Below are 27,914 nucleotides of genomic sequence, written 5' to 3' on the forward strand. Positions count from 1 at the left end.
GCATATCATATTTTGAGTGAAATTGATCCTAAATGCGTCTAATAATATTAAGTTTGTAAAACAGCTGTCCGTTTATGCTCATTTGTTCACCTTTTGTAAAACAGTCTGTGTAAATATAAGGGATTTATATAATCTTTTCATTTCGTAATCTTTTTGTTTTATAATTATAGTTCTCTTGCTTTTATTTTCTATGGTAATACATATACATACCCAATTCAAAAGGGAGAAAACCAGCGAATTCTAAATTAAACATAAACATTATTCTCTCTTTCTCCCTATATGTTATATAAAGATCATCGTCATCGTATAGTCAGAACGGAACAAGATTCTATTGCCTTTTCTTCTTTTTGTCTTCCCTTTCCTATTGAAAATACAGCCAGGTAAATGACGTTTTTAAAATCTATGTCAATATTTCTGAAGTGCCTTTCCTTGGATAATTTTTTTTAAGCCCAGTTCGTTTGATTACATGTAATTGATTTGATATTCCACAACAGATAAGTATTGATTGTAGGTAGGATAGCAGGTGTTGATAAATATAATGGGTCGGTAGATAGTCTCATTATTCCTAAATCTGACCATATGTTACCTCCTCCTACATTTGTGGAAGTCTTAAAGGCATTTTTTCTCTTGGGTCATCCTCCCAATTTAACTTGGCAATGCAGTTATTATAGAGTCTTTGGATAAAGCCAGCGCAACTTTAGCACTGAGATTTAGTTTCTTGTACGACGTTGCTATCTTTATATATGTGTTTGATCTTGGAATTAGCTCTGTTCGGTATTGGTTAGTACTCGGACCTCTGTAAGTCGGAAAATACCTCTGATGGCTTTTCTAGCAATCCTGGTCTAATTAATACGTTCTCGTCACGTATCCACACATTAGCACTGGTTTGATCAATATTTTATATATCCTGATTTTAGAGATTCGAATTAGACTTCTGGATTTAAAAGAGGGTTATATATACATAAACATCAGTTAGCTACCTAAATATTCCCTTTTATTTTTTATGTAACATTACCTACGGCATCTAAGACGCTGCAATCTTTCAAAATTATATGGCTTTATTGTTCCGTTATGCCCTACCCTCGATCCTCTCTTTTGTATGTTAAACAACATGTACTAGAACATCTACTAAAGAAAGCCTAACCACTTTAAAATCCGGTCACATTTTCTATCATGTCGGAGAAAACTATGGGAATGGAGGCATTGGGCTCTTTATTAATAAAAAACTAGCTGAGAATATCATATCAGTAAAAGCAGTTTCCACAAGAGTTATACTTGCAAAATTACAACTAAACACCCGTTACTCCATAAAGATCATTCAAGTCTATGCACCAACATCGAGTCACGCTGACGAAGAAATAAAACAGTTCTATGATGACTTGTACACAGCTGTTTCAGAAGACCAAGAACATTTTACGGTAATATGTGGCGACTTTAATGACAAAATAGGAATAAGCACTGACCCAGCTGAAAATGCCCTCGGAAATTTTGGCACACCAGGTAGAAACGAAAGGAGCGAAATACTCTTAAATTTCCTATTAGAAAACAATCTATATTTAATGAATAGCTTCTTCTATAAGAAGATCCATAGAAGATGGACTTGGAAGAGCCCCTATGGTAAGACAAAAAATGAGATCGACTTCATCATCACTGACAAAAAACATATAGTCAAAGATGTTACAGTCTTTAAATCAATTTTCGGTTGCAAGCGATCATAGAATGGTCCGAGCAACTGTAGAAGTCAATATTAAGCACGAAAGACTGAAGATGATAAAAAGTAAAAAATTCAAACCTTGGATGCGCCCAACGAATGAACTTGAGTTTAAAAAATATATCACCAGTAACTTACTCAGAAATACAACAAGAGAAGACATAAATAACCTAAACGAAGAAATAGTAGATACATTAATACAAGATCAGGAAAAATTTGGCCCTAAACATGGAAAAGAACAAAAAAATAGTAAAGAAACGAAACAAAAAATGGAAGATCGTAGAATGCTGAGAAGTCAAGGAAATGTTGACTTACAAGATATAAACAACATAAATAAAGAAATCTCTAAAGCCATCAGACGGGATATTAGAAAATACAACAACGAGAAAATTATAAAAACTATAGAAGACAACAAAAGCATGAAAGCGTTGAGGAGAAAAATAGAAAATGACAAAAAAGAAATCTTCCAACTTAAAGACAAATATGGAAACATTATATAAAAGTCAACTTATTCCAGAGCTCATCGAACAACCAATACAAAAGGTACATAATGTAGGATCGGAGGATATACCAGATATATCACGAGAGGAAATTCAACATGCCCTCAAAAATATGAAACATAATAGAGGTCCGAGGGAAGATGGTGTAGTCATTGAGACAATTAAACTAGAAGGTCCACTTTTGATGTCCCGAATCCAAACACTTTTTAATCTATGTCTGCATAGTGAAAACATTCCAAGTAAAGGGAAAAATTCGGTTACAATCATCCTCCACAAAAAAGGGGATAAAGCAGATCTCGAAAACTATAGGCCAATTAGTTTGATTAACTACCTATACAAGCTCTTTACTCGAATACTCACAAACAGGATTTCGAGCGGGACACGGAACAAACGACCATTTGCAATGCCTTAAAACTCTAGTTGAAAAGTCTATCGAATATAACAGACCCCTTGCTCTTATCTTTGTCGACTTCCACAAAGCATTTGACACAGTCGAAACAGTTGCTATCTTAAAAGCACTATCAGAATGCAGAATATATCAAAGGTATGCAAATATTATTTGAAATATATACGAAAATGCGACAACAACCGTTAACCTCCATTGCACTGAGAAGATAAAAATTGGCAGAGGGGTGCGGCAGGGAGATACCTTGTCGCCAAAACTATTTATAACAGTCATGGAGTACGCATTTAAAAGGCTAGAGTGGGAATCAAAGGGTATTAGAATTGATGGAAAGATATTCAATCATCTCAGATATGCCGATGATATTGTTCTCATAACAGACAACTTAGGAGAAGCCAGAGTTATGCTACAACAACTACAGCAAGTAACCCAGAAAGTCGGTTTAAAAATAAACTATGGAAAAACAAAAATGATGACCAATCTCGTCCCCAATGAGCTAATAGAAATCAAAAAGTCGCCCATAGAACTTGTAGAAAAATATGTGTATTTGGGTCACGAAATAAGGTTAACGCGAGATAACCAATCATGCGAGCTACTCAAAAGAATAAGTCTGGGTTGCGCTGCATTCGGAAAAATGAGAGACGTATTTAAAACAAATATACCGATCCATTTAAAAAGAAAAGCTTTTAACCAGTGCGTTCTACCAGTCCTCACATACGGAGCAGAAACCTTAACTCGCACAAAAACATCAGCCGAAAAATTGAGAAGGACACAACGAAATATGGAGAGATCAATGCTTGGAATAAACTTAAGCAATAGAATAAGAAACGAGGAAGTTCGTAGACGAACCGGAGTGGAAGACATTATCGAACATATTACAAAAAAAAATGGAGATGGGCAGGACATGTTGCAAGAATGAAAGACAACAGTTGGACCAAAAAATTGCTTGAGTGGAGACCACGGGCTGACAAGCGAAGCCGAGGAAGACCCCCAAAGCGATGGACCAACGACCTTAAAAGAATCGTGACCAATTGGATACCAGAGGTGCAGAACAGAAGCAGATGGAAAAGTCTAGAGGAGGCCTATGTTCAACAATGGACAACTCATGACTGATTGATGATGATGATGACTATTAGACCGCTTTTTTTTGCTGCTACTAGCATTATTTTAGAGCATTCTATTATTTAATTTATGGATTAAATCCGGATAGCAAATAGATATTCTTCACTTTCTCGGAGAAATAATATTCTAACACACAAAATCCTATTAAATTGTCAAAACCTTCCTTGCATATTCTATTCACTTATGAGGAGCAGCAGCAATATCAGTACCATAATAAGGCGTATAGTTCTGAACTGGCTAATTGTTGGATAATGAGAAGCATGAGTGTAGCAGATTTAATGTTTTCGGTACTGCTACCTGGTATCGGGGAGCAGAATTATCATTACCGAGTTAATGCATATAGAAATTGTTGCTTGAATTTTATTATTATTAAACAACACTATATTTCCTAGTAAAATAATCATAAATTTACAGTAAGAAAAATTTTTGAACGTTGGTTATGAAAACATCATGTACATACCACCGGGTTCACTATGTCCATATCCAGCAAAATCCTTGTAATAATGATACTGGAAACCAAAGATAAAAATATGCTCCAAGAAACTCTGTGTTATAAAACAGTCGAATAAAATACAGATTCTCGATTCCAATAATCAAAAAATTAATGAACAGCTTACTAAAATAGAAATAACGCCTATTTAAGATATAATCTATTAACGGCCCAAGAGACAAAGCACTCCTAGCATATGCTAATGATATAGAACTCATAACTCTAATGAGAAACTCTTTCGTCCACAAACTTCAATAAAGTAAAGAGAGCACAAAAAATGTTTGACTTAAAATCAACGAAATAAAAACCAAATACAAGCGAATCAACAGAAAACCAATCAACCAATTCAATAAATTTAGAAAAAACATTAAAGTCAACAACTACAATTTCGAAAGTATGGAACACTTTAAATATCTTAGATCACTAATCACGGTTAGTAATAATGCCACTAAAGAAATACAGAGCATAATTCAAACTTCAGACCTATTTTAATACATGGATGTGAGTCATGGAGAATGACTAAAACAAATAAGGAAGCACTCCGAATATTTGAAAGGAAAATAATCAGAAATTTTTATTTAACCCCATTATCATAACTACTATTTAAATGGGAATAAGCCACAATTAGAGGTTAAAGTTAGTTTATTGACGTTTCAATTTCCACTTCGGAAATCATTCTCACTAAAGTTTGTAATTTGAGAACGATTTCCGAAGTGGAAATTGAAACGTCAATAAACTAACTTTAAGCTTTAATTGTGGCTTATTCCCATTTAAATAGTAATTACTTTAAAATGCCACAAGAAAATAGCTTCAGAACTCATTATCATATCGCTACAAATCCGTATAGAATAAGAAAACATACTGAATAAAGAAAGCTCGCATAACGATATTGTTCAGGAAAATAAATCCCTTAAGGTATATCGGACACGTGCATAGACGCCAAGATGTCAAACTTGTAGAACTGGTGTGGAAGGAAGTTAGCACAGAAGAATGCCACTTGGGCATGTCAGTATACAATGGAGAGAAAACATCCAATCATATCTCAAAAAATGAACATTTCATTTGATTGCAGATTCGTGGAAAATCGATCAACTTGGAGATAAGTTGTAATCAGCGAAGACCTACCCAGTGTTGTAGCGCTACGTATTGATAATGATAAAGAGAAAGGAGAAACAGTGACAAAAAGCAACAAAAATGGACTATGGAGCAAAGCTGCTTCAAAATCTTTGATTGGAGAGGATTAAAATGAAAGTATAAGAAATACAATGGATGATTGATGGATTCGAGAAACTTGAGACATGAGATAGGCACTCTCCGAAACAGCTGTAGTGATAAGATAGAAATAATTTTGTAGAAGTTTTGCTGTTTTATTGTTAAACAAAAGGGGAATTAACATACGACATTATATACGCTAAAATAACTAGACAACTTATATGATACGGACATATAAGGAGAAAGTTTAATGATACAATAATCTACCCAATATTTGTTATAAGTAAAAACGATATGAATAAACAAAATAAAGAAATCCATGGCAAAAGGCAAAAAGAGTAATGATTTAAAAATGAGAGAGGTATCCTGTAAATAACATGTGCTTAATTAGGAACGAATGGAGATGAAGATCAGAAGACGACAAAGAATGTTTTAAATTGATAAATGTATACAATTTTTAGCAATGTATATTTATAGGTCATTATTAGGGCCAACGTGCTAATTTTATGTAAAATAACACTTTTCAAGTTGGATCGGTTACAGGACGGTGGAATCAAATACACCCAAAGTTAAAAACTATCGATGTTTATATGAAAGATGAAACCTTATGGCACATGACCGTGCAATCTTGACACCTACAAATTATCACATAATTGTGAACGGTATATTGTACCTAATTACTAAGAAGTTTGTTATTTTATTCTAAAAATAAGTTTAATAATTTACGGGAGATTTAATGTATTTAAAATTTTTACGATTCCTGTTCTAGCACTCGAACGAGTAAGACGTGTGCCAAGTACAATTAAAATCCAGTTTGCCTTATCGGTAGTAATTAGTGTTTAATTTAGATTTAATAGTGTAATTTCGAAAAGTGATTTCTGGACAAGTTTTGTACGTATTGCTTTTGTTATATTATTAAATCATATAAATTATATTTAATTTATACAAAGTGCATACCAGAGACTGGTTTTACCAGTCTGCTGGTTCTTGCTGGCCATCCACTTCAATGGATTTTAATACAAATTTGGATAGCAAAATTAGTTAAAGAAGAGTAATAAAACGAGGTTACTGTCTGTATTTACATGGACAGTACAAATATAAACAATACTCCTACAGTTTCTACCTTAACAATGGCCCTTCAAACTGCTACAAACAACATTCCAGCAACTACACCTCTTTCATACGTAACCGCTGCAAAATCTACACCGAAACCATCTTTCCCAAAAAAAGAACAGGCGATAGTTCTTCACGCAGAAGAAAACCTTAAACTTCTAGACTACGTTAAAGCCATTGGTGACATCATCGGACCAAAAAATATTTCCTTTGCATCCAGAATATCTAACAATAGGATCTGCATATATCTAGTGAACTCAAATCTCGTTGATCAACTTCTAAAATCCCATCCAACCGTTCAAATCGGACGCCTTACTTTAAGTATTCGTAAACTTGTCTCCCAACAAAAAGAATATTAATTTCGAACATCTCTCCTTACATTCCCCATGAACTGGCCGAAAATGCAGTGAAAAGTCTTGGTTTTCAAATAGCCTCCCCCATGTCCTTTCTTAAAGCGGGCATTCCAGGTGATGAATACGCCCACATCCTTAGCTTCCGCCGTCAAGTATATATTTTCCCCCCTCTGATAATTTTGAGCTTCACACCTCCTTGTTAATTCCTTTTGAAGGCAATGATAATAGAATTTTTCTGTCTACGGACAAAATGGAATGTTTCTTATGCAAACAATCGGGACATGTTGCTTCTAATTGTCCCAATACTTCATCTGACAACTTATCATCTGAAAATCCTACTGTTTCCCATGTCCTCCCAAATCCCCCCACCGAATCAACGTCACAGCAACAGAATACACAATTTCCATCTCATTCTGAATCATCTTCCTTCCAAACAAATCTATTTTATTTGTCTTCTTCCCCAGAGAATTGCGAAAATAATACAATATCTGAAAAGTCAGATAAACTATGTTTAAGTTCTCATCTTTCACAGAAAAGGCCACGCTCATCTGTATCATCTATAAGCGATAAGACCATTCAATCTGGGGAAAATCCTGCAATAGAACAAACTATGTTTCCTCCCAAACAAACAGTTCCTAGTTCCTCTAGCACCTCCAACACAAAAAAGAAACGAAAACGTAGTTCTTCTCTCGACCCCAGTCTATCCACTGACTCCAAGCAAGCAATACACGAAGCCTATAAACAAAACCCAGAAGCTTTTGCAGTTCCTCCTGATAATATAATTGCCTTTATCGAGAACGCATACGGCAGCTGTGACCCTGTCTCAGAAGCATTTAAATTCACAACAGATATTAAATCACTCATTCTAACTTTGCAATCAATAAACCCTAATTTTAAAGATAGGTCTACAAAAATCAGAATTACACGCTTAATTAAAAAAATTAAAACTAAAATACATTCTGCAACAGATGATTCTGAAAGTATAAACAGTCTTGATAATTCCCAGGATGCTTGTGAAAAAGAATACCTGTCTGATAGTTCACAAACCTCGCAAACATCCAAACACTCTACATATTAATTTCAACCTTCACACTGATACAATGGAATTGTGACGGATTTTATCCCCGTCGTCCACGCCTTGAACAGCTCATATCTGAGTCTTCTCCTGACTTTCTATGCCTACAAGAAACAAACTTCACTGATAAATATTCCGGACAACTTAAAAATTTTACAGGTTACCACTATATTCGAACTACCCAACTTCGTGCCAGTGGCGGAGCATCAATTTTTGTTTCCACTGATATTTTCCATAAAGAATTTCCGCTAAACACAAACCTCGAAGCTATAGCCGTTACAGCTTGGTGTCCCTACAAAATTACAATTTGTTGCATATACATCCCTCCAAACTACTGTTTAATAAGTTCCGATCTTGAAGATTTAACTTCTCAGCTTCCTACACCTTTTATCTTAGTAGGTGACTTTAATGCACATAATACTATGTGGGGATCCGAAAAGACATTTGGAAGAGGTAAAACAATCGAAAATTTCCTAAATAACGTAAATATAAACTTACTAAATTCAGGAAGTAGTACATACTTTCACATCCAATCAGGTAGTTTCTCTTCCATAGATTTATCTTTCTGTAATCCCGGAATATTTCCTTTACTTTCATGGTACACATTAAACAGTCTCTATAATAGTAATCATTTTCCTATTCTTATCTCTGACCAGTCAAAAATGCCCTCAAGAATTATAACAAAATGGAAAATCACTCAAGCAAACTGGGATCTTTTCAGAACCACTGTTAAGGGAAAAACCGATGAATTACTTTTTAACAATGATATAGATACAGATGTAAAACTATTAAATAATTGTTTAACTGAATCTGCTGAGGAATGTATTGGTAAATGCGCGATTGATCCTTTCAAGAAACCTGTTCCGTGGTGGAATGAGTCGTGCAAAATAGCTGTCAAACAATGCAAAAAAGCATTAAATAAATTCCGGAAGACCCGTACCACCACGGATTTAATAAATTTTAAAAAACTTAGGGCCAATTCTAGGCGTATTTTAAAAGAAAGTAAGAAAGCCTCATGGAATCAATATGTTAGTTCAATCACAAAAGATACTTCTCCCGCGCAAATGTGGTCAAAGATAAGACGTATGAAAGGTCATAATACATCCAGCAAAATAGCCGCCATCTCCCTGCAGGATCATACAGTTACCGATGATCAACATATTGCAGATATCTTTGCCTCTCACTTTTCAGATAAGTCAAATATTCCGAATCTTTCCAATAACTCAGATACCAACATTTCCAGCCCCAAAATATTTTCTAACACCAGCTCTATGAATCTTCCTTTTAATCTCCTAGAATTAAACGAAGCCATATCTTCATTGAAAAACTCAGCAGCCGGTCCTGACGATATCCCATCAATATTCTTAAAAAATCTCCATCCAGACACACATCTCAAACTGCTAGAGTTGTATAATAAGATCTGGTCTCAAAACCAGTTCCCAACGTTATGGCGACAAGCGACTACAATTCCTATTAAAAAGAATGACTCATCTCCAAATCTTCTAAAATCATATAGACCAATTTCTCTCACTTGTTCACTATATAAACTGTTAGAAAAGATGGTCAATAAACGCTTACTATGGTATCTAGAAAGAAATAATATCCTTGACCCATTCCAAACAGGTTTCAGATCAAATCGAAGTACAATGGATAACCTGGTCACACTACATACTGACATTGTTAATGCATTTTCGAATAGAAGCGAAGTCATAGCAGTAACTTCAGATATCCAAAGTGCCTTCGACACTGTACAAAGACCTCTAATTCTAAGAAAATTAACGGAATATAATTTAACTGGTAACATTTATTTATTTTTAAAAAATTTTTTAACAAGTCGATATTTTAGAGTATTAACAAATGGAAAAATATCAAAACCACACGCTTTGGACAACGGTTTGCCTCAGGGCTCAGTCTTAAGCACTACCTTATTTTTACTTAGCATGAATGACTTTTCCTCATATATAGAACCACCAGTCAGGTACTCGATATATGCTGATGATATTATATTATACTGCCGAGGCAGAGTCACAGCTACCACCAGCACTTTGCTACAAAACACAATAAACAAAATAGACACCTGGTCTACGCGTGCTGGATTTGTGTTTTCAGCTCCTAAATCCAAAGTAATTCACTTTACCAAAAAGCATAGACCTAATCCACCTTCTATAACTCTAAACGGACTTCGTTTACAAACAGTTAATTATTTAACACTTCTTGGTATCACCTTTGATAAAAAGCTTATCTGGAGACAGCATATTCAGAAACTTAAAGGAAACTGTACCCAAAGAATCAATTTACTTAAATCTCTTGCTAGCTTCTCTTGGGGAGCTGACGAAGAATCTTTTCTTAAAATATATAGAGCGTTAATTCGCTCTAAGCTAGATTATGGCAGTATTCTTTATATGACATCTAGTAGCTCCCTACTAAAGTCTCTAAACAAGATTCAAAATACATCCCTACGACTATGCCTCGGTGTTTTCAAATCAAGCCCCGCTGAAAGTCTGTGCGTTGAATCTTCAGAGCCACCACTCCATCTAAGAAGGCAGCAGCTTCTACTTTCATACTTTGTAAGAATATCAGCAAACCCAAGTAACCCGGTAATAAATCTAATCAATCCCATAGAACCTCCCCCAGTAAACGCTTCCAATCAGTCTCTCACATTACCACAAATATTATCTCCTTTATTAGATTCTATCAACCTCTCCAATACTACTTCTATTTATACCCCCAAGACAGCTCCATGGATGCACAATCTTCCAATATTCAATACTGATTTATGCAGATTCGACAAAACAGAAACCCCAAACTTAATCCTTAGAAAATCCTTCCAAAACATCCTTGACTTAACACAATTTGATGAAATTTTATACACCGATGCGTCCAAGAATGAAGACTGTTGTGGCTCTGCTGTGTCCACACTGACGACGACAATAAGCTCTGTGCGATTGCCTAAAAGTTGTAGTATCTATACCGCAGAATTATATGGAATACTCCAAGCATTAAATACTTCAATCCGTCCTACTTCAAATGAAAGCATAAAAATCGCCATTTGCACTGATTCTCTTTCCTCGATTTATTCAATAAGATGCATTTTCTCGAAAAACCCACTAGTCCAGGAAATCCACACTATCTGTAACCAACTATATTCTGCTAACATAAAAGTCGTAATGATCTGGACTCCATCTCATGTTGGTATATTGGGAAACGAAAAAGCAGACCAAGCCGCTAAAGCAGCATGTTCTTCTGACATAGCCTTCCAAGAGGTCCAAATCCATACGGATCTTAAAATATTGGTAAAACAAAAAATCCTCAGCTCATGGGCGGACCAGTGGAGTAAAACAAAAACTAAGCTGCATGAAGTTCAGCCCAACTTATCTCGCGTCAATATCTCCTCTATGAACAGGAAAGAAAAATCAGTTATTCACCGACTACGAATAGGGCATACACGTCTCACACATGGATACCTTATGGCATCAGAAAACCCTCCAGTATGCCACTACTGTAATAACGTCCTTTCCATCAAACACGTGATAGTGGACTGCTGCCAGTATGACTCTTCCAGAAACAAGCACAGCCTAAAAGGAAATCTAAAAGACATTCTCAGTGTTCCAAACCGTTTTGACAGTGTTCTTAGATTTTTAAAAGAAACAAGTTTATTTCAGCTAATATAAACAGTGCATAGTGATAAGCTTTATTGTTCTAACCTTTCTATAAAAAAAAAATGTTCATATTAAATTCTTGTACCTATACCTATATAAAATATGTATAATGTTGTAAACTACTGTGCCCGTGTCAATGACCATAAGCTGTCGAGACACGTTAATTTTAAATAAAAAAAAAAAAAAAAAAAAAAAGTTTTTACATTATCCGGTATCGTAATAAGAAGTCAAATTTCACTACAACTCCATTAAAACGTGTTAAATTTTACTTTGGATATTCTTTTTGTGAATATAATAAGTAAAAATACAGTAAGTTTCATCTTCTTATTGTGCCGTATTCTAATTAAGGTTAGCGATTACTTCTTTAAACGCTTCCCATAAATTATTATAGTTTTAATTTAACTACTTTATGAAACAAATATTGCACGTCATAAATTGCAGGAATTGAAAAATTACAAAGATCTCCTGTTTACAGAGTTTCATTTAATTTTATGTAGTTTATTATAATCCTACCGAAGGGCTTCTACTTTCTTAAACTGTTACACGACTACTCTACTCGATGTTAGTACATTTAGAGACTAAATGTTTAAGTGCATAAACATTTTAACAAAAAATAATAATAAATAAAACGAAAACTAGCCATTTCCAAGTTTATAATAAATACTTTTTTAAGTTTGAAAATAATTAAAGCAAGTAATATAAATAACCACCATAAAATATTTAACTACATTAACCAAGTACCTATTTGTGAGGTATATATATATATATATATTATATATATATATATATATATATATATATATATATATATATATATATATTATATATATATATATAAATGTTTTGGATGGGTTGGAGTCAATAAAAGGTTTATTCCAAACGAGTCACAAGTATACTGTATCCAGAAATTTAGTGTCTCATTATAAAAGTTATTTTAATAACAGCTGTAAAACTGAATAATTCCTTGTAAAGACTCTATTGTTGTATAATTATCACAGCTATTATAGCTGACAGGACCGGCATATAGCCAAGTCAACTGTAGGTTAGTACATATAATCATATCAAATATTATCATTCAAGCGTAATGTCAAAAAGCTCTTTTTATAAACTTACAAATTTCTCATAATTATTGTATTCTCTTACTAATCATTATTTTAAGTCTAAACGAAATATAAAAGCGCCCATAAAGATTATGAAGATCTTAATTTGGTCAAATTTATTGGACTGGCCGTGGAAATTAATAAGTTTTGGGAAAATGGGTAATATCCCAAACAGCACATAAGAACTGACAAACCCGTATATACAGTTATAATGAGTAAACGTATAACTTAATTGACCTATTAACAAATTACTTGGAATTTATATAACTTTCTACCTGTTATTTATTATTAATTGTTTTTTAATTCGAAGAGAGTTGTACGATGACAAACTAACACTTAAAAGTATGCTTTCGACGGAATTGGTGGTAAAGTCGTTTGAGTGTTGAGTTTGTGGTGGCAACGCAGCGCTAAACATGTAAATATTAAATTGTATTTGCTCCTGTATTAAACCCGATTTTTCGCGAAGTGCAGAGTAAATATTCAAAGTATAAAGTGGAAAGCTAAGTAAGTAATCTTAGCGCATAGTGAAAAATAATAATCAAAACATTAAAAGTGTGTTCGAAATTGGCAAAAACACCAGTAAGAATAACACATAAACAATAAAAACGTCACCAATATTGGGTTGAACTTGGTTGAACCTTGATTGATTGGGAAGCGGTGTTGCCAAATCTACAGCGAAGTCAAGTAACTAGGAAGGCTCGAAATAGTATATACTGCTCAATACAATTATTAACATAAATAAAGAAAATAAAGTAAGACATTGCACTGAGAAGGGTTAAACTTCCGAGGAGACGATCCGGGCGAGACCTTTATCGCGGTGAAACAAAATATTTTTAATGAGCAGTGAAGATAAGGACAAATATCGTTTTTGAATTTCGATCTCGAAAGTGATGGTACCACAACAAACGAAAACGACAAGAAAAGAAAAGGAGATCAAGAGGAAGAGTTATAACGTGCTTTCACCAAAAGTCGCAAAATAGGGAGATCTCCCATCAACAAAAAGGAGAAAATGGAGGAAAATGTACAAAAAATTGAGTGAGTATAAAGATAGAAGAACAATCAAGAGAACTCAGCGAAATTCGTAGAGGACAAAAAGAATATAGCGAAGAAATAAGACAGTTAAGACAAGAGAATGTAACATTAAGGGAAGAAAACACAAAACTAAAAAAGGTAGTTTGTCAAATAGAAGAACGGCTTGAAAGTTTGGAAAATGGAAAAAGACGTAAAAATATAGTTCTACAAGGCCTGAACATAGATACAAATGTGCCAGAGACTCTAAAACATGAAATAAAAAATTTTATGCAGGTAAAATTAGCAGTCGATGTTCAAATAGAGAAGGCTGTGAAGCTTGGAAAAAAAGTCTGTCTGATTGAGCTTGAAAAGGAAGAGGACAAAAGAAAAGTCATGCAAAAAAAAGCAAATTAAGAAACCGAAGAAAAAGTCTAGTTTATATCAATGATCACCTGTCAAAGAAGAACAGAATTGTACATAAATATGTCAGAGAGAAAGCACAAGAACTAAGAAAGGAAGGGAGAAAAGTGAAAGTAGGATATTAGAAAATATATTCCGATCAGGAAATATGGCGCTGGGATGGCATGAACCAAACGTTGGTGGTAAAGACCAAAGTAAAAAACTAAGCACCAGCATGAAAAGGAAAGAAATGAAGACGAACAATGCGAAGAAAAGGATTACGAACTATAAAAACGAAACAAAACAAGACAATAGTACAAAGGTAAAGCCGAAGAATGTCAAGATACATTTAGCTGCATGGAATGTCAGAGGAACCTTTTATGAAGGTGCGCTAAAAGAACTAATGAAGGAGGCAAGGAAGTATAAAATCGATTGAATGGCTCTTCAAGAGACAAAACAATTAGGATCGGAAATAACTGATATAGAAGATATGGTGCTCTTCAAAAGTGGAAGTAAAGATAGAATGCTTGGAACTGGTTTTTTAGTAGCTAAATGTATCAAGGACAAAGTGATAGCTTTTAATCCTATCTCTGATAGGATGTGTTCAATACGAATTAAAAGTAAGAAAAGGAGTTGGAGTATAATCAATATTCATGTACCGTCAGAAGACAAAGACGACGAAATAAAAGATCTTTACTACGAACAGCTAATTGATGAATACGAGCGTCTACCTAAACGTAATGAAAAAATAATAATGGGTGATTGAAATGCTAAAGTGCCAAAAGAACCTCTGTACACTGCAGTAACTGGTAACTACAGTAAACACGAAGTAACAAACGATAATGGTCAAAGACTTATTGGATTTGCCATGAAGAAAAACATGGTGGTGAGAAGCACAAAACTAAAACGAAAAGAAATATATAAAGGTACGTGGGTCTCCCCAGATGGAAGGACGGTGAATCAAATAGATCATGTTATGATTGAAAGTAAATATATCAATATCGTTCAGAAGGTATGAAGTATGAGAGGAGCTGAAATCGACTCGGACCATTACCTTGTTAAAGTCACATGTGGCAGGAGGCTGGAAGAAAAAGGAAAATCGAACAATAAAACGAAGAGAAAGTACAATATTGAAAAACTTAAGGAAGTAGAAATAAAAAATAAATATGAAGTAGAAATAAATAAAATTCTACAACAATGTGACCAAAATTTACAGACAGATCAAGCCTGGGAGCAAATTTAATCTGCCGTAGGACATGCTAGCGAGAAAATAGTTAAGTGCGACTCCAAGAGAAGTACAAACAAAGATTGGTTTGACGAAGAGTGTCAGGCGATAGCAAAGGAAAAAAAGAAGATCAGACAACAAATATTAACAGATAATAGAGAGTGTAAAAAACAAGAATATAGAATAATACGAGGAAGATTGAAAGCTCTGTGTAGAAGGAAAAAGAGATATCACAATGAGTTGAAATTAAAAGATATAGAAGAGAAGTTTAAATATAAAGAGGTAAGGTCGTTTTATCAAGAAGTTAAAAAGATGGGAAAAGGTTACCAAAGCCACTGTAGTTATATAAAAGGTAAAGACGGAAATTTAATTAGTGATCCGGCAGAAATAATGACGGAATGGAAAAAACATTTTGAAGAATTATTAAATGGTGAGGTGGACCACGAAACAGTAGACAACTGGACGGATGGAGAAGATGCGATATTTGAAAGGCAGCCTACAGAGAAGGAGGTGGTGACAGCAATACAAGAAATGAAAAATAACAGAAGTCCTGGTAAAAATGACATATGCATAGAAATGATCAAGTTTGGTGGAGAACAACTACAAAGAAAAATATATCAGCTACTAGTGCAAGTATGGGAAAAGGAAATAATACCATCGGAGTGGTATGAGGCCCACATATGCCCTCTGCATAAAAAAGGAGATAAACTGAAGTGTGACAACTATAGAGGTATAGCCTTACTAGACACGGTATACAAAATCTTGGCAAGAATATTGAGAAATAAACTAAATTGCTACACGGAAAGAATCCTACATGAGTATGAGGCCGGCTTTAGAAAAAACAGATATACTGTAGACCAAATCTTCTCATTAAAGGAGATACAAACGAAGTGTTATGAAGGTAAAGTTCCCCTGCATGTTTTGTTTGTGGATTTTAGACAAGCATATGATAGAGTCGATAGAGTCAAAATGTATCGAGCAATGGAACATTTGGGTATACCAAAGAAACTGATCCGGCTAGTTAAAATGACACTAAATAACTCTACGTGTGAAATTGCTTGACAGGGTCACATATCAGATCAATTTACGGTTGCAAAAGGCAGAGGAGATCCTTTATCCACTACATTATTTAACTTAGTGTTAGAAACTGTAATCAGAAAATGCAGCTTGAAGGTGGAAGAAACGATCATGAAAAATGAGCACCAGTGCTTGGCATTTGGTGACGATCTAATGATCCTAGCAAAAACCGAGAAATAATTAAGAAGAGTTATGATGAAAATCATCGAAGAAGCACAGAAATTCGGATTGGAACTAAATGAAGACAAAACCAAATATATGATCATGGAAGGAAGAGAAGGGAAAAAAGAAGACTAGTGTGAGGTCTGTACGTGGTAAAAGCTATAGTTTTAAAAGGGTGGACAAATTTGAATACCTGGGTGTAGTTTTCGATGAAAATGGAAAAGAGAAATGAGATGGGAGCTCGAAGCCAGAATAGCAACACAGCACAGTAACGTATGCCGGTGAGACATGGACATTAAATAAGAAGGAAGAGTATACTCTGGAAAGGTAGGAAAGGAAAAAAATATTGAGACGCATATTCGGAGGACGGAAGGCAGAAGATGGTTGGGAGAGAAGAACCAACAATGAATTAATGGCTTTATACAAAGAACCTACCATTACCAAGTTCGTCAAGGCACAAAGAATCAGATGGCTGGGACATGTGAAAAGAATGGCAACAAACAGAATACCTAAACTAGTAATAACCAGAAAATTAATCGGCCCCAAAAGAAGAGGTAGACCCAGAACGAGGTGGATTAGTAATGTGGAGGAAGACTTCAAACACGTGAAGGTGAGGAACTGGAAAAGAAAAGCACAAAATAGAAGCGAATGGAGAAATATTGTACACCAGGTCCTTCAGAGTAGCTAAGAATATTGTATATACATATTTAAGTTAAAGTTTTGTTTAAAATAATTGTAATTAGTTAATATTAGGATTATGTTTAAAAAAAATGCCATAGGCCTTAACGGCCTGTTGTGCGTAAAAATAAATAAAAATAAATAAATAAATAAATAATTATCGTTAATTGTTTTTTAATCTGAAGAGAGGTGTACGATGACAAACTAACACTTAGAAGTCTGCTTTCGACGGAATTGGTTGTAAAGTCGTTTGAGGGTTCAGTTTGTGCAAAAAATTAGTTTAGTATTGTTATAAAAATGTTTATTTTTTTTAGAGTGTGTACACTTGCCGGTGAATCCACGTAGTCAAATTTACCTTTATTGTATGAAACAATGTGGCGTCCCTGGAGTCCAGAGGATAATAGGGCAATTTCGCCAGTTAATGAAGCGAAAGCAAATCGACAAGGAGGTGATCCCATTCAAGTATTAGAACCTGAACACCGCCAACGAATACATTTATCTACTGATGCAAAACAAATTATTGCTAATGTTAACTCTTGTCGAAAAAAACATGGACAGTAACGAAGCCTTACTTGAAACGGCAACTTTGACTAAAAAACCATTATCCACAGTCAGAAAAATTGTAAGTAATCCTATTATACCAAGATTCATAAGACGGGATAACAGTATTTCTCGGAAGCTGGACCGTGCAGATGTAGATCTTATTCGTCGCAAAGTGTATGCCTTGTATGAAGAACAAATTGTACTCACACTAGATATATTACTTGACAGGCTTCACGTCGACAACACTGAAATTAAGTGCGGTAGAACAACTGTTTGGAAGCAACGTATAGGGTTTAAATACAAAAAAGTAGATAAAAAACAGCTACTTATGGAATCCAATCGTTTACGGATATGGCGAATGGAATATTTAAACAAAATTAAACAGTATCGTCGAGAGAATCGACCTATTATTTATTTAGATGAAACGTGGTTTGATACTCACGATACGCCATCTAAAGGTTGGGTAGATAATAGTCTATCTTGTTCAACAAAAGCGCCTTCTAATAGAGGAAAAAGAATAACAATATTCCATGCTGGATCAGTCGATGGATGGGTTCGAAATGCCTTATCTCTATCAGTTAAAAACATCAACGATTCATGTCTCGATTACCATGACAACACAACTTCAGATATATTTGAAGACTGGTTCAAAAATAAGTTAATACACAACATACCCCCTAATGGTGTTGTAGTTATGAACAATGCAACATATCATAGCAGGCAATTAAATAAAATTCCCAGTTCAAGCGCTACGAAAATAATAAGACAGAATTACTTGTATGACAAAGATATTTATTTTCACACAGATAATACTAAGAAGGATTTATTGGACATTTCAAAAAGTTTCGCATTGAAAAAAGAATACTTTTGTGATAATTTTTCGACTGTTCTAACAACCATTAAAATTTCGTCATTTTGTGTCATGTGGAACAATTTCACCCAATCATGTCAACATTAGACTGATAATTGCATTCAGTGCAATTTTCAATCCCTATGACAACACGATCGAGTTTGACAACTTCATCCAAATAAATTTCAAAATGTCACGTTTCGGCAATGAGAATGTTTAAATATTATGCTGCGTGGTAATAGATCTTCTATAGTAGAGAACAGCAACGAATCTAATGTTAACTTAAATTTTAATAATTGTACTTTCACTAACTGTACTTTTAATAAATAAATGTTTCGTTATGTTGAGTTATGATTTTTTTTTCGAAAAATTATCCGCCGAATATCCCTCGGACATTGATGAATGCCTCATAATTTCATGACAAATTTCTCAAGCTCGTTGCTTGGTAACAGCACTCAGCCTTCGGCTTCGTGCTGTTACCAAGGAACGAGCTTTCGATTGTCATGAAATTATCTCGTCTGTTATCAATGTCCTAGGGATATTACTACTGATAATTATGCCGAAAATATGGGTCATACGATTTTAAGACTTCGACCATATTACTGTGTATTTAACCCAATCGAACATAATATGTGGCATCCACTTAGGTCAAGAGTTCGAAGAAATAATACTTCGCCTTATTTAAATGCATCTGTCCTACATTTAATTGAAAAGGAAGTACTCAAAATTGATGCGAATAGTTTGAAAAATGCAGTCTCACATACCATGAAACCTGAGAGTTCATATTTTCCTACATATAATATACAAAATATTATCATCAATTTTAAAAGACGACAGTGATAGTGACACAGATTTAACCTAATATCTATGTGATGTAATATTTATACATGTTTTGTGTCTGTATGTGTGTGTGTGTGTTTTGTGTTTTATTTGCACTGGTTTTCACAACCAACTGGCCAGTCAATTTCATAATGATTTTTTAGACTATAACTTATCACTAACTCAGGGGAGTAATGTGTAGTGTCTGTGTTAAGTAAATGTCTTGTCACTTTAGTAAAGTCGACGTCATTGTCTTTACAAAGAGACGTTAATTGTATCCGAACGTCTGCGGTCCCTCAGGTGAGTACCGATTTACTCTTTTTAAAGGCCGGTTTTCACGCTACGTCTTATTGTACGTTTTGTTGGATAGGACAAATGCTATACAATAAAACGTGGCATGTAAACAGAAAATCGTACGTCTTGACGAATCGAAATGAAATCCAAGATCAGATCGTAGAAATGATGGGAGAAGCATAGTTTTGCGAGAACTGATAGGATAAAACGTTACGTGAAAATACATGTTCAGACAAGTCGTCCGATCTTGACTTATTTGACAACTAGTTCCACTGCAGTTCGCTTCATTTTTCTTAAAAAAACCTAATAATGTCAGATTTGTGGCAATGCATCCACGATTTTCTCGGGAAATTTATTGAATTGTATAAAAGTTTTTAAGTAGTTCTGTTTTAAAACCAAGTAGATTGCATTACAGGTTTCAGGAATTATTTGGCTTAACGCTGGTTTGGATATTATGGTTGTGAACTCTAAGTCCTTGACGCTGCGTCCTGTTGTAAGATATCTGAGAGTTGCTGTGAGTCTTTCATTTGGTGTAATGGCTTTTCTTATGAGGTGTCTTAATTACTATTTAACTGGGAATAAGCCAGAGAACGATTTCCGAAGTGGAAATTGAAACGTCAATAAACGTATTTTAACCTTTAATTGTGGCTTATTCCCAGTTAAATAGTAATTAATTTAAAATGCCACAAGAAAATAGCTTCAGAACAATATATATGAGGTGTCTTATTTCAATATGTATGGTGTTACCAACTCTAGCAATTGACAATAGGCTGAGGTGTCCATTCGCAAATAATTGCGCCAGTCATCTGGTTCGCCTCTCAGTTCTTTTAGTAACGAGACGTGGGAATACTGGCTTCTTTTTAGAAGCCCACTCTCCTGACCATCTTGTCTTTTCCCTCTTCATCCCCTTTTTTCTCAGTCATAGTATCGTTATGGTTGAAAAAATAAAAGAAAGCAGCAGTGTTTCATCCATAATAAAAAAAATCACTAAACAAACTTCACACAACTCAAGACTCTGAATTAGAAATGAGGTAGAAAATGGAAGGAAAAAACCAGTGTGTATACACTGGACAAAACGTACATTTTGTCGTACGTTTTATATGACCCACAAAACGTACAATAAGACGTAGTGTGAAAACGGGCCTTAAAAAAGGTTCATATTTATTCATGTTGACTTGTTATAACCTTTTCCGTTTCATGTCTGAAAAAGTTGGCAAAAAATGATAAATTTCTTTATCAATAATTTCACGAAAAAAAAATTATTCGTCACTAAAGGTTGTACATAAACGTCACATAAAGTTATTAATCAATAATCTTATAAAATATTAAGTAGTAGATAGGGAAAATCATAATTATTAATTAATACTGAAGAAGAAAGTGATTTTAAATTTAGAAATACAAGAAAATGTTATTTTAAAATGTTTGTAGGTATTAAAATGATGTCCAAGTTTAGATTCTGGGCCTTCTAATAAATAAATAATACATTTAAAGTAAAAAGTAAATAAAAAAATACTTTCGCATTTGTTGATTTTGTATATTGAATAAGTTTTCAGTTTATGTTTTTTCCCTTAATTATCTGGATATTTATTTAAATTAAATATGTAATGTAAATGCCAAATAAAATATAAAATTCGTTAAGCCGGCACTTTTTACTATTTATCTGAAGAGGCAAATCTCTTTATGGCGTCGACTTTATCAGCGGGATACTTTTAAATTCTGGATAAGTCAGTTCTTATAATTGTGAATGAAGTTTACTTCTTTTTTCTTAACATATATATATATATATATATATATATATATATATATATATATATATATATATATTGAGATGGTATTAAATATAGGAGAAACAAAGATAGTGTTTAAAAAAATAATTTATAAGTTATATACTAGATAATATTAGTTATAAAAAGCATTTATATGAGGGCATTCTTAAGAAATTAACATAATAATAAGTTAAAAAATGTTTTATTTTGCAACGTATTTGTTTATTGTCATAATTATGATATTGTAAATATATTTGTGTGCACCATCTTTGTATGCAACCAAGTATACACTAAAGTATATTTGGCTATGGATTTAAAATAGTGTCATTTATTAATTTAAAATGTGTAATTTATATATAAATTTGTATTCTGATCTAAAAAGCCTAAATTTCCATAAAATTCTCGATAGAATTTTAGTTAGAATAGTAATCTTCTATATAGAATGGGAAGGAACTATCTAGAAATGTTAAAACGGGATGCCAATAGACAGAATTTAACCTTTGTTCACGGTAGAATATTCGCGAACATGGTTATGTCGATGAAATAGAAAATATTCGAACAGATATTTTTTTAAGAACATTCATGAATAGAAAAAATGATATAAATATGATGTGATTTGGATTAAGCATAGTCAGTATGAAGTCAGTATAAGGTCAGTCGGTCATATTTCAATATAGTGAAGTCAGTTGTTCAGTAATTTTAAGATAGTAAGGACAGAAAGTCAGTCAGTCAGTCAGATTTTCAAGATAGTCAGTCAGAAGGTCCAGATGTTCAATATAGTAAGTTCAATGAAGATTAAGAAACAGAATAAAGATAATATTATTGAAGATTAAAAATTATGTTAATATATATTGTATATTGTGATTGGAGATATATTTATTGGAATTAATGTATGTTGGATTGGAGTTAATATATGGTGATTGGTGATTGGAAAAGAAAAAAAGATTATTAAAAAGAAGAATAAATAGAAAAGGGGAAAGGACAATGGAAGCTGATAATTAAAACATTGTGGAGTATTTGGCAAGGCAAGTTTACAAAAGAAAGATAACCGAGGCTGAGAACGAAGACATTGAGTGGTGATTAAAATCTTTATTTTGGAGAACAGTTTCATTTAGGCATTCAGTGACAGAAAGGTACAAAATTTTGTTAATATAATTTAATTAGTGTCATAAGAATTTCAATTTTAAAGATAGTTTGTTTAAAATTTACATTGTCTATATAATTTAATTAGTTTCATAAGAATTTCAATTTAAAGATAGTTTGTTTTAAATTTACATTGGCTATGTTAGATATATATCTGTGTTTCATAATAGATATAATAAAGATAATTTCAAAAAGTGCTTACAAACTAATTCTTTGAGAACCGCGATAAAAACCAGATATATATATATATATATATATATATATATATATATATATATATATATATATATATATATATATAATATTAAAAAACACTCATTGCTCATAAAACATCATTCACAAACAAAACATCATCACAATATGGCGCCCACCGCGGGGCTCTCTATTTAAAAGAATTAGTTTGGGAAGATAAGAGCTCTCATATAATTAAATTAATTATCATTAGAAAGAAAAAATTATAGATTTTATTTTTAACTATATTTGAACAAGTAGTCTCAAAATTTCTCAAGTAAAGAAAGGTACAAGAAGCAAAAAGAATGAAGAATATGTGGAAGTAGAAACACAACCTGTACAAGAGGAGATTTTAGTTCAAGCTCCACAAGATACTGCAGAAATGAATCCAGAAAGAGAGGAAAATGTCAATATGGCAGCTTTGATGTCATTAATGATGCAGATGAACAAGACAATAGAAGAGAATACGAAAAAAATGGAAGAGAACACGAAAAAAATGGAAGAGAAAAGAAAATAGAAGATAATAATAATAAAATTGTAAAACAAATAGAAAAACAAATATATAAAAAACTTAAAATTGCAGAGAAAAAAGTAGCAAATGAAATAAAAAATATACGGCATGGCTACAAGAAAAGGATAGAAAATGAGAGGACGGAAGTAAATAGAATTATTCAAAATAATAAGATAGATATAGAACAGAAAATAGGGTTGCAGAAATGTAACTTAGAAGTAAAAATTAAAGAAGACAGGAGAAACACAGAAGAAAAATTAGACCATATACAACAAAATATCCAAATAAATAGTAATCAAATAAGAAATATGGAACAGAGAATAGATGATATTTCACAAATGAGAGACAAAGGGAGACCTTACTTAAATTTAACAAATGAGACTAGGATTAAATTCTCTGGTAATATAAAAAGTCTGCATCCTAGAGTATACATAAATAGTTTAAGACATAAAGTAAGATTAGTGAATAATATTAATTATATTAAAGATTATATTAGATTGACATTAAGTGACAATGCGGCAACTTGGTTTGCCAGTATTGAAAATGATTTAGATAATTTTCAAACATTTGAAAATAAATTTTTAGATTATTATTGGGGTGAATTAGAGCAAGCCAAATTTAGAGAAATTCTATATTTTGGAAAGTATAATCACAATTTAAGATCAAATATGGTAGATTATGCATTAAAACGGATAACGGTTGCAAAATATTTAGAACCGCCACTTAGAGATGATGAAACAGTCTTAAATGTATCTAGACATTTTGATGCTGATGTTGTGCAAATAGTAACTGTACAAAATATTCAAACAATAGAGAGTTTTATTAATTTTATTCAAAGAATACAAAGAGGTGATATGGCAAGTAATGATGATAACAATGATATTAGGATAATAATATTAACAGAAAAAAAAATAATAACTTTCAATATAATAAGAATAATTATCAACAATATAGACAATCATACAATCATACCAGATATGGTAATAATTTACAAAATTGTAATAATAATAACAATAATCAAAACAGACAGAATTGAAATAACAATACTAGTTATAATAGACAACATTTTAATAACAATACTAATAATAATAGACAAGATTTTAACAATAGAAGAAATACAGAACGACCTAATTACAACAGACAGGTAAATTATGTACGAAGAAATAGAAGCTGCGAAGATAGTGAACGAAATAGTACAAGGCAAGAAAATATAAGTAGAAGTCTTAGTAGGGAAAGACACAGGACATTAGATTCAAGTGGTCAGATACAATCTGACAATTCTAACAATCAAAATTTTGTTCAGTAAACTTTCTGAATTACAAGTTGGGCCATTGCTATTATGAAAAACTTTCTGAATTTATTTCTTTAGATGAAGATAAAATTATTGAATCTATTAATTTAATTTATATAAATGCTTTGGGCAAAAATAAAATGATTAAAATTGTGATAGATACTGGTTCAGAAAGTACTTTAGTCTCGGAGGATTTTATTTTTAATACATTAAAACTATCAGATATAAAAAAAAATTTCAAAACTTTAAATTGTTGGTGCAAATAATAAGAAGTTGGGTGAAATTAATAAACTAGCCAATTTTAAAATTAATATTCTTAATAAAGAAATTAATATGCAAGGATTTGTTGTGAAGGATTTATGTGTTGATATATTAATGGGAAATGACGAAATGGAAAAGAAGAAAGTAAAGATAGATTTAAAAAAAATGGTAACTTTGGAAGGGCAAATAAATAAGTTTATGCAGAAAGATGAGGTGGAAGAAGGAATAAGAGTTGATAGGATATTATTAAAAGAAAATAATGATGTTTATGGAGAAGAAATGTATTTTGATGATAGGGAAATGTCCCAAAATAATGTAAAGAATAATTATAGTGAATATTTAAGGAATGGAAATTTTAAGCAGATGGATGCCTACGAGGTGGAGTGCGTAAAATTGGAAGCAAGGAATAATGAGTACATAATGAAGAATAATTTTATTTGTAAAGAGGAAGATGTGATAAAAGTTAATTGCCCTGAAGAATATAAATCAATAGTCATTTCCATATTGCAGCAACACAAGGGACTTGTCAATAAAGAAAATAGAATTGCACAAAATTATATCCATAGTATAAAAGTTAAAGAAGAAAAAAATTTTAAAACAAAATCATACCCAATACCATATAAATACAGAGAAGAAGTAAACAGAACGATTAATAATATGTTAGAAGATGGAATCATTGAGAAGGCAGATACACGCTACATAGACCCTATAGTAGTAGTACGTAAAAGATCAGGTGAAATTAGGTTATGTTTGGAAGCAAGGAATATTAACAAGATTACTGAAAAACAATTTGAAGCACCAACGAGTATAGATGGAATACTAGGAAGAATTACAGGAATGTCATTTTTCACTAAAATCGATTTACAGCATAGTTTCTGGTTAATACCTCTAGAAAGAAAAAGTAGCCAGTATACGGGATTTCAGATAGATGGAGTAGTATATCAATTCAAAGTAGTACCATTTGGACTTCAATCATCTTGCAGTGCTCTATGTTGATGTCTTCATGATATTTTGGATCAATATGAACATTTTGTAATTCACTACATTGATGGTATATTAATTTTTTCTAAAACGCCTGAAGATCATGAGAAACACCTAAAAATTATAATAAACAGATTAGACAAAGTTGAACTAAAAATAAATCAAGAAAAATGTACATTTTTTTAAAAAGAAGTAATATATCTAGGTTATAAACTTAACACTAAGGAAATCGAAATGGATCCAGAATGGACACACGTCATTCAGGAATATAAAACACCACACAATCTAAGAACTTTAGGAGGATTTATTGGAATAATTAATTATTATAAAAGGATGATAACAGATCTAAGTATAAAAGAAATTCCATTACTTGAACTGCTGAGGAAAGGTGTAAAATGGAGATGGGATCAGAGAAGAGAACTAGCATTCTAAGAAATCAAAAACATTTTTCTGTCAAATTTAAAAATATACCATCCTGACTACACAAAGCCATTCATATTAAGAACAGATGCATCAATAGAGAGATTATCAGGGGTATTATTACAAATACATGATGGGGTTGAATACCCGATTCAATTCATTTCAAGAATTACAAAGCCACATGAAAAGGGTTACTCAGTTTCAGAATTAGAACTAGCAAGTATCATACACTGTGTCACAAAATTAAGATTTTATTTGTTGGGTAATGAATCTACTATAGAAACAAATCACCAAGCTTTAACATCTATATTAAATAACAAATATGGAAACAGTAGAGTTCACCGTTGGAGTCTAATACTGAGTGAATATAGCTTTGAAATCAAATAAATTTCTGGAAAATCCAACATAGTGGCAGATGCTTTGTCAAGGTTAGAAAATACATTACAAAAAGGGCAGCGAACTCAGTTAGTAGAAAGCACTGGATTATATTCTAAAGAAAAAATCATAAGAGATCAGATCAATTTGAGTGAAAAACAAAAAGTACTTAGGAAAGATGGGGTGTATTATAAAATAATAAATGGTATAGAAGTATATGTAATAAGTAGAACTTTGGCAAGGAAAATATTGAAAAATTTACATAACAATTACATGCATATTGGTTCAAGAAAGCTATGGATGCTATTTAGGGACAATTATTTTGCAAAGAATGATATAATTATAGCAAAAGAAATTACTACCCAATGCCAAATATGTCAAATAAACAAAGAAAAGAATTTCAAAAACCAGAACACATATAGATCTAATGTTGCATATGAAAAACTAAATACAGTTTCCATGGATTTCATCTCAAATTTAGTTCCAAGTCCAACAGGAAAAAAGCATATACTAGTGATAGTTGATTTATATACAAAATTTATTAAACTATATCCCTGCTCAAGAACAAATGTTAAAACATTGAAATTATATATTAATCAATTTTTCGAAGAAATAGGACCATTTAGAAATTGCATAATAGATAACGCTACATATTTTAACAACCAAAAATTTCGGGCGTTTTATGAGAAAAAGGGAATAAACATTCATTTTACAAGTATCAGACATCCTCAGGCAAATCCTGCAGAAAGATATATTAAAGAAATTATAAAATATTTAAGGATAGTATGTCAGGATCATCATGAGACATGGCAGCAACCCATACCGCAAGTCGAATATTTTTTAAATAATACACATAATTTAAATACAGAGGAAGTACTAGAATATTTAATGTTTGGCCATATAGGAAACAGAAAATGGATTAGTGAATATAACCAGGATATGTTAGAACAAGTAATGCAGAAAGTGAATAACCGAATTATGAGGAAAGCTAAAAAATATATCAGAAGACAAAATCGAAAAATAAAAAAACCAATCACATTTCAAAAAGGAGACAAAGTGTTAATTCGTTCACTTAGAAAGAGTAATGTTAGAGAAAACCGTTGTAAGAAATTACAACCAATGTTTGAAGGTCCATACAG

At 32.6% G+C, this 27,914-nt stretch overlaps 1 protein-coding gene across 1 annotated transcript; it reads left to right on the plus strand.

Annotated features, from left to right (window-relative positions):
* Positions 1 to 14,584: 14,584 nt before the first annotated feature.
* Positions 14,585 to 14,914, plus strand: LOC140444425 (uncharacterized). Its single transcript, XM_072536178.1, has one exon. It carries the CDS (start codon positions 14,585 to 14,587, stop codon positions 14,912 to 14,914), a length of 330 nt encoding a protein of 109 aa, XP_072392279.1.
* The last annotated feature ends 13,000 nt before the right edge of the window (positions 14,915 to 27,914 follow it).

The sequence above is a fragment of the Diabrotica undecimpunctata genome, chromosome 6, assembly GCF_040954645.1.
Source record: "Diabrotica undecimpunctata isolate CICGRU chromosome 6, icDiaUnde3, whole genome shotgun sequence".
Lineage (NCBI taxonomy): Eukaryota > Metazoa > Arthropoda > Insecta > Coleoptera > Chrysomelidae > Diabrotica > Diabrotica undecimpunctata.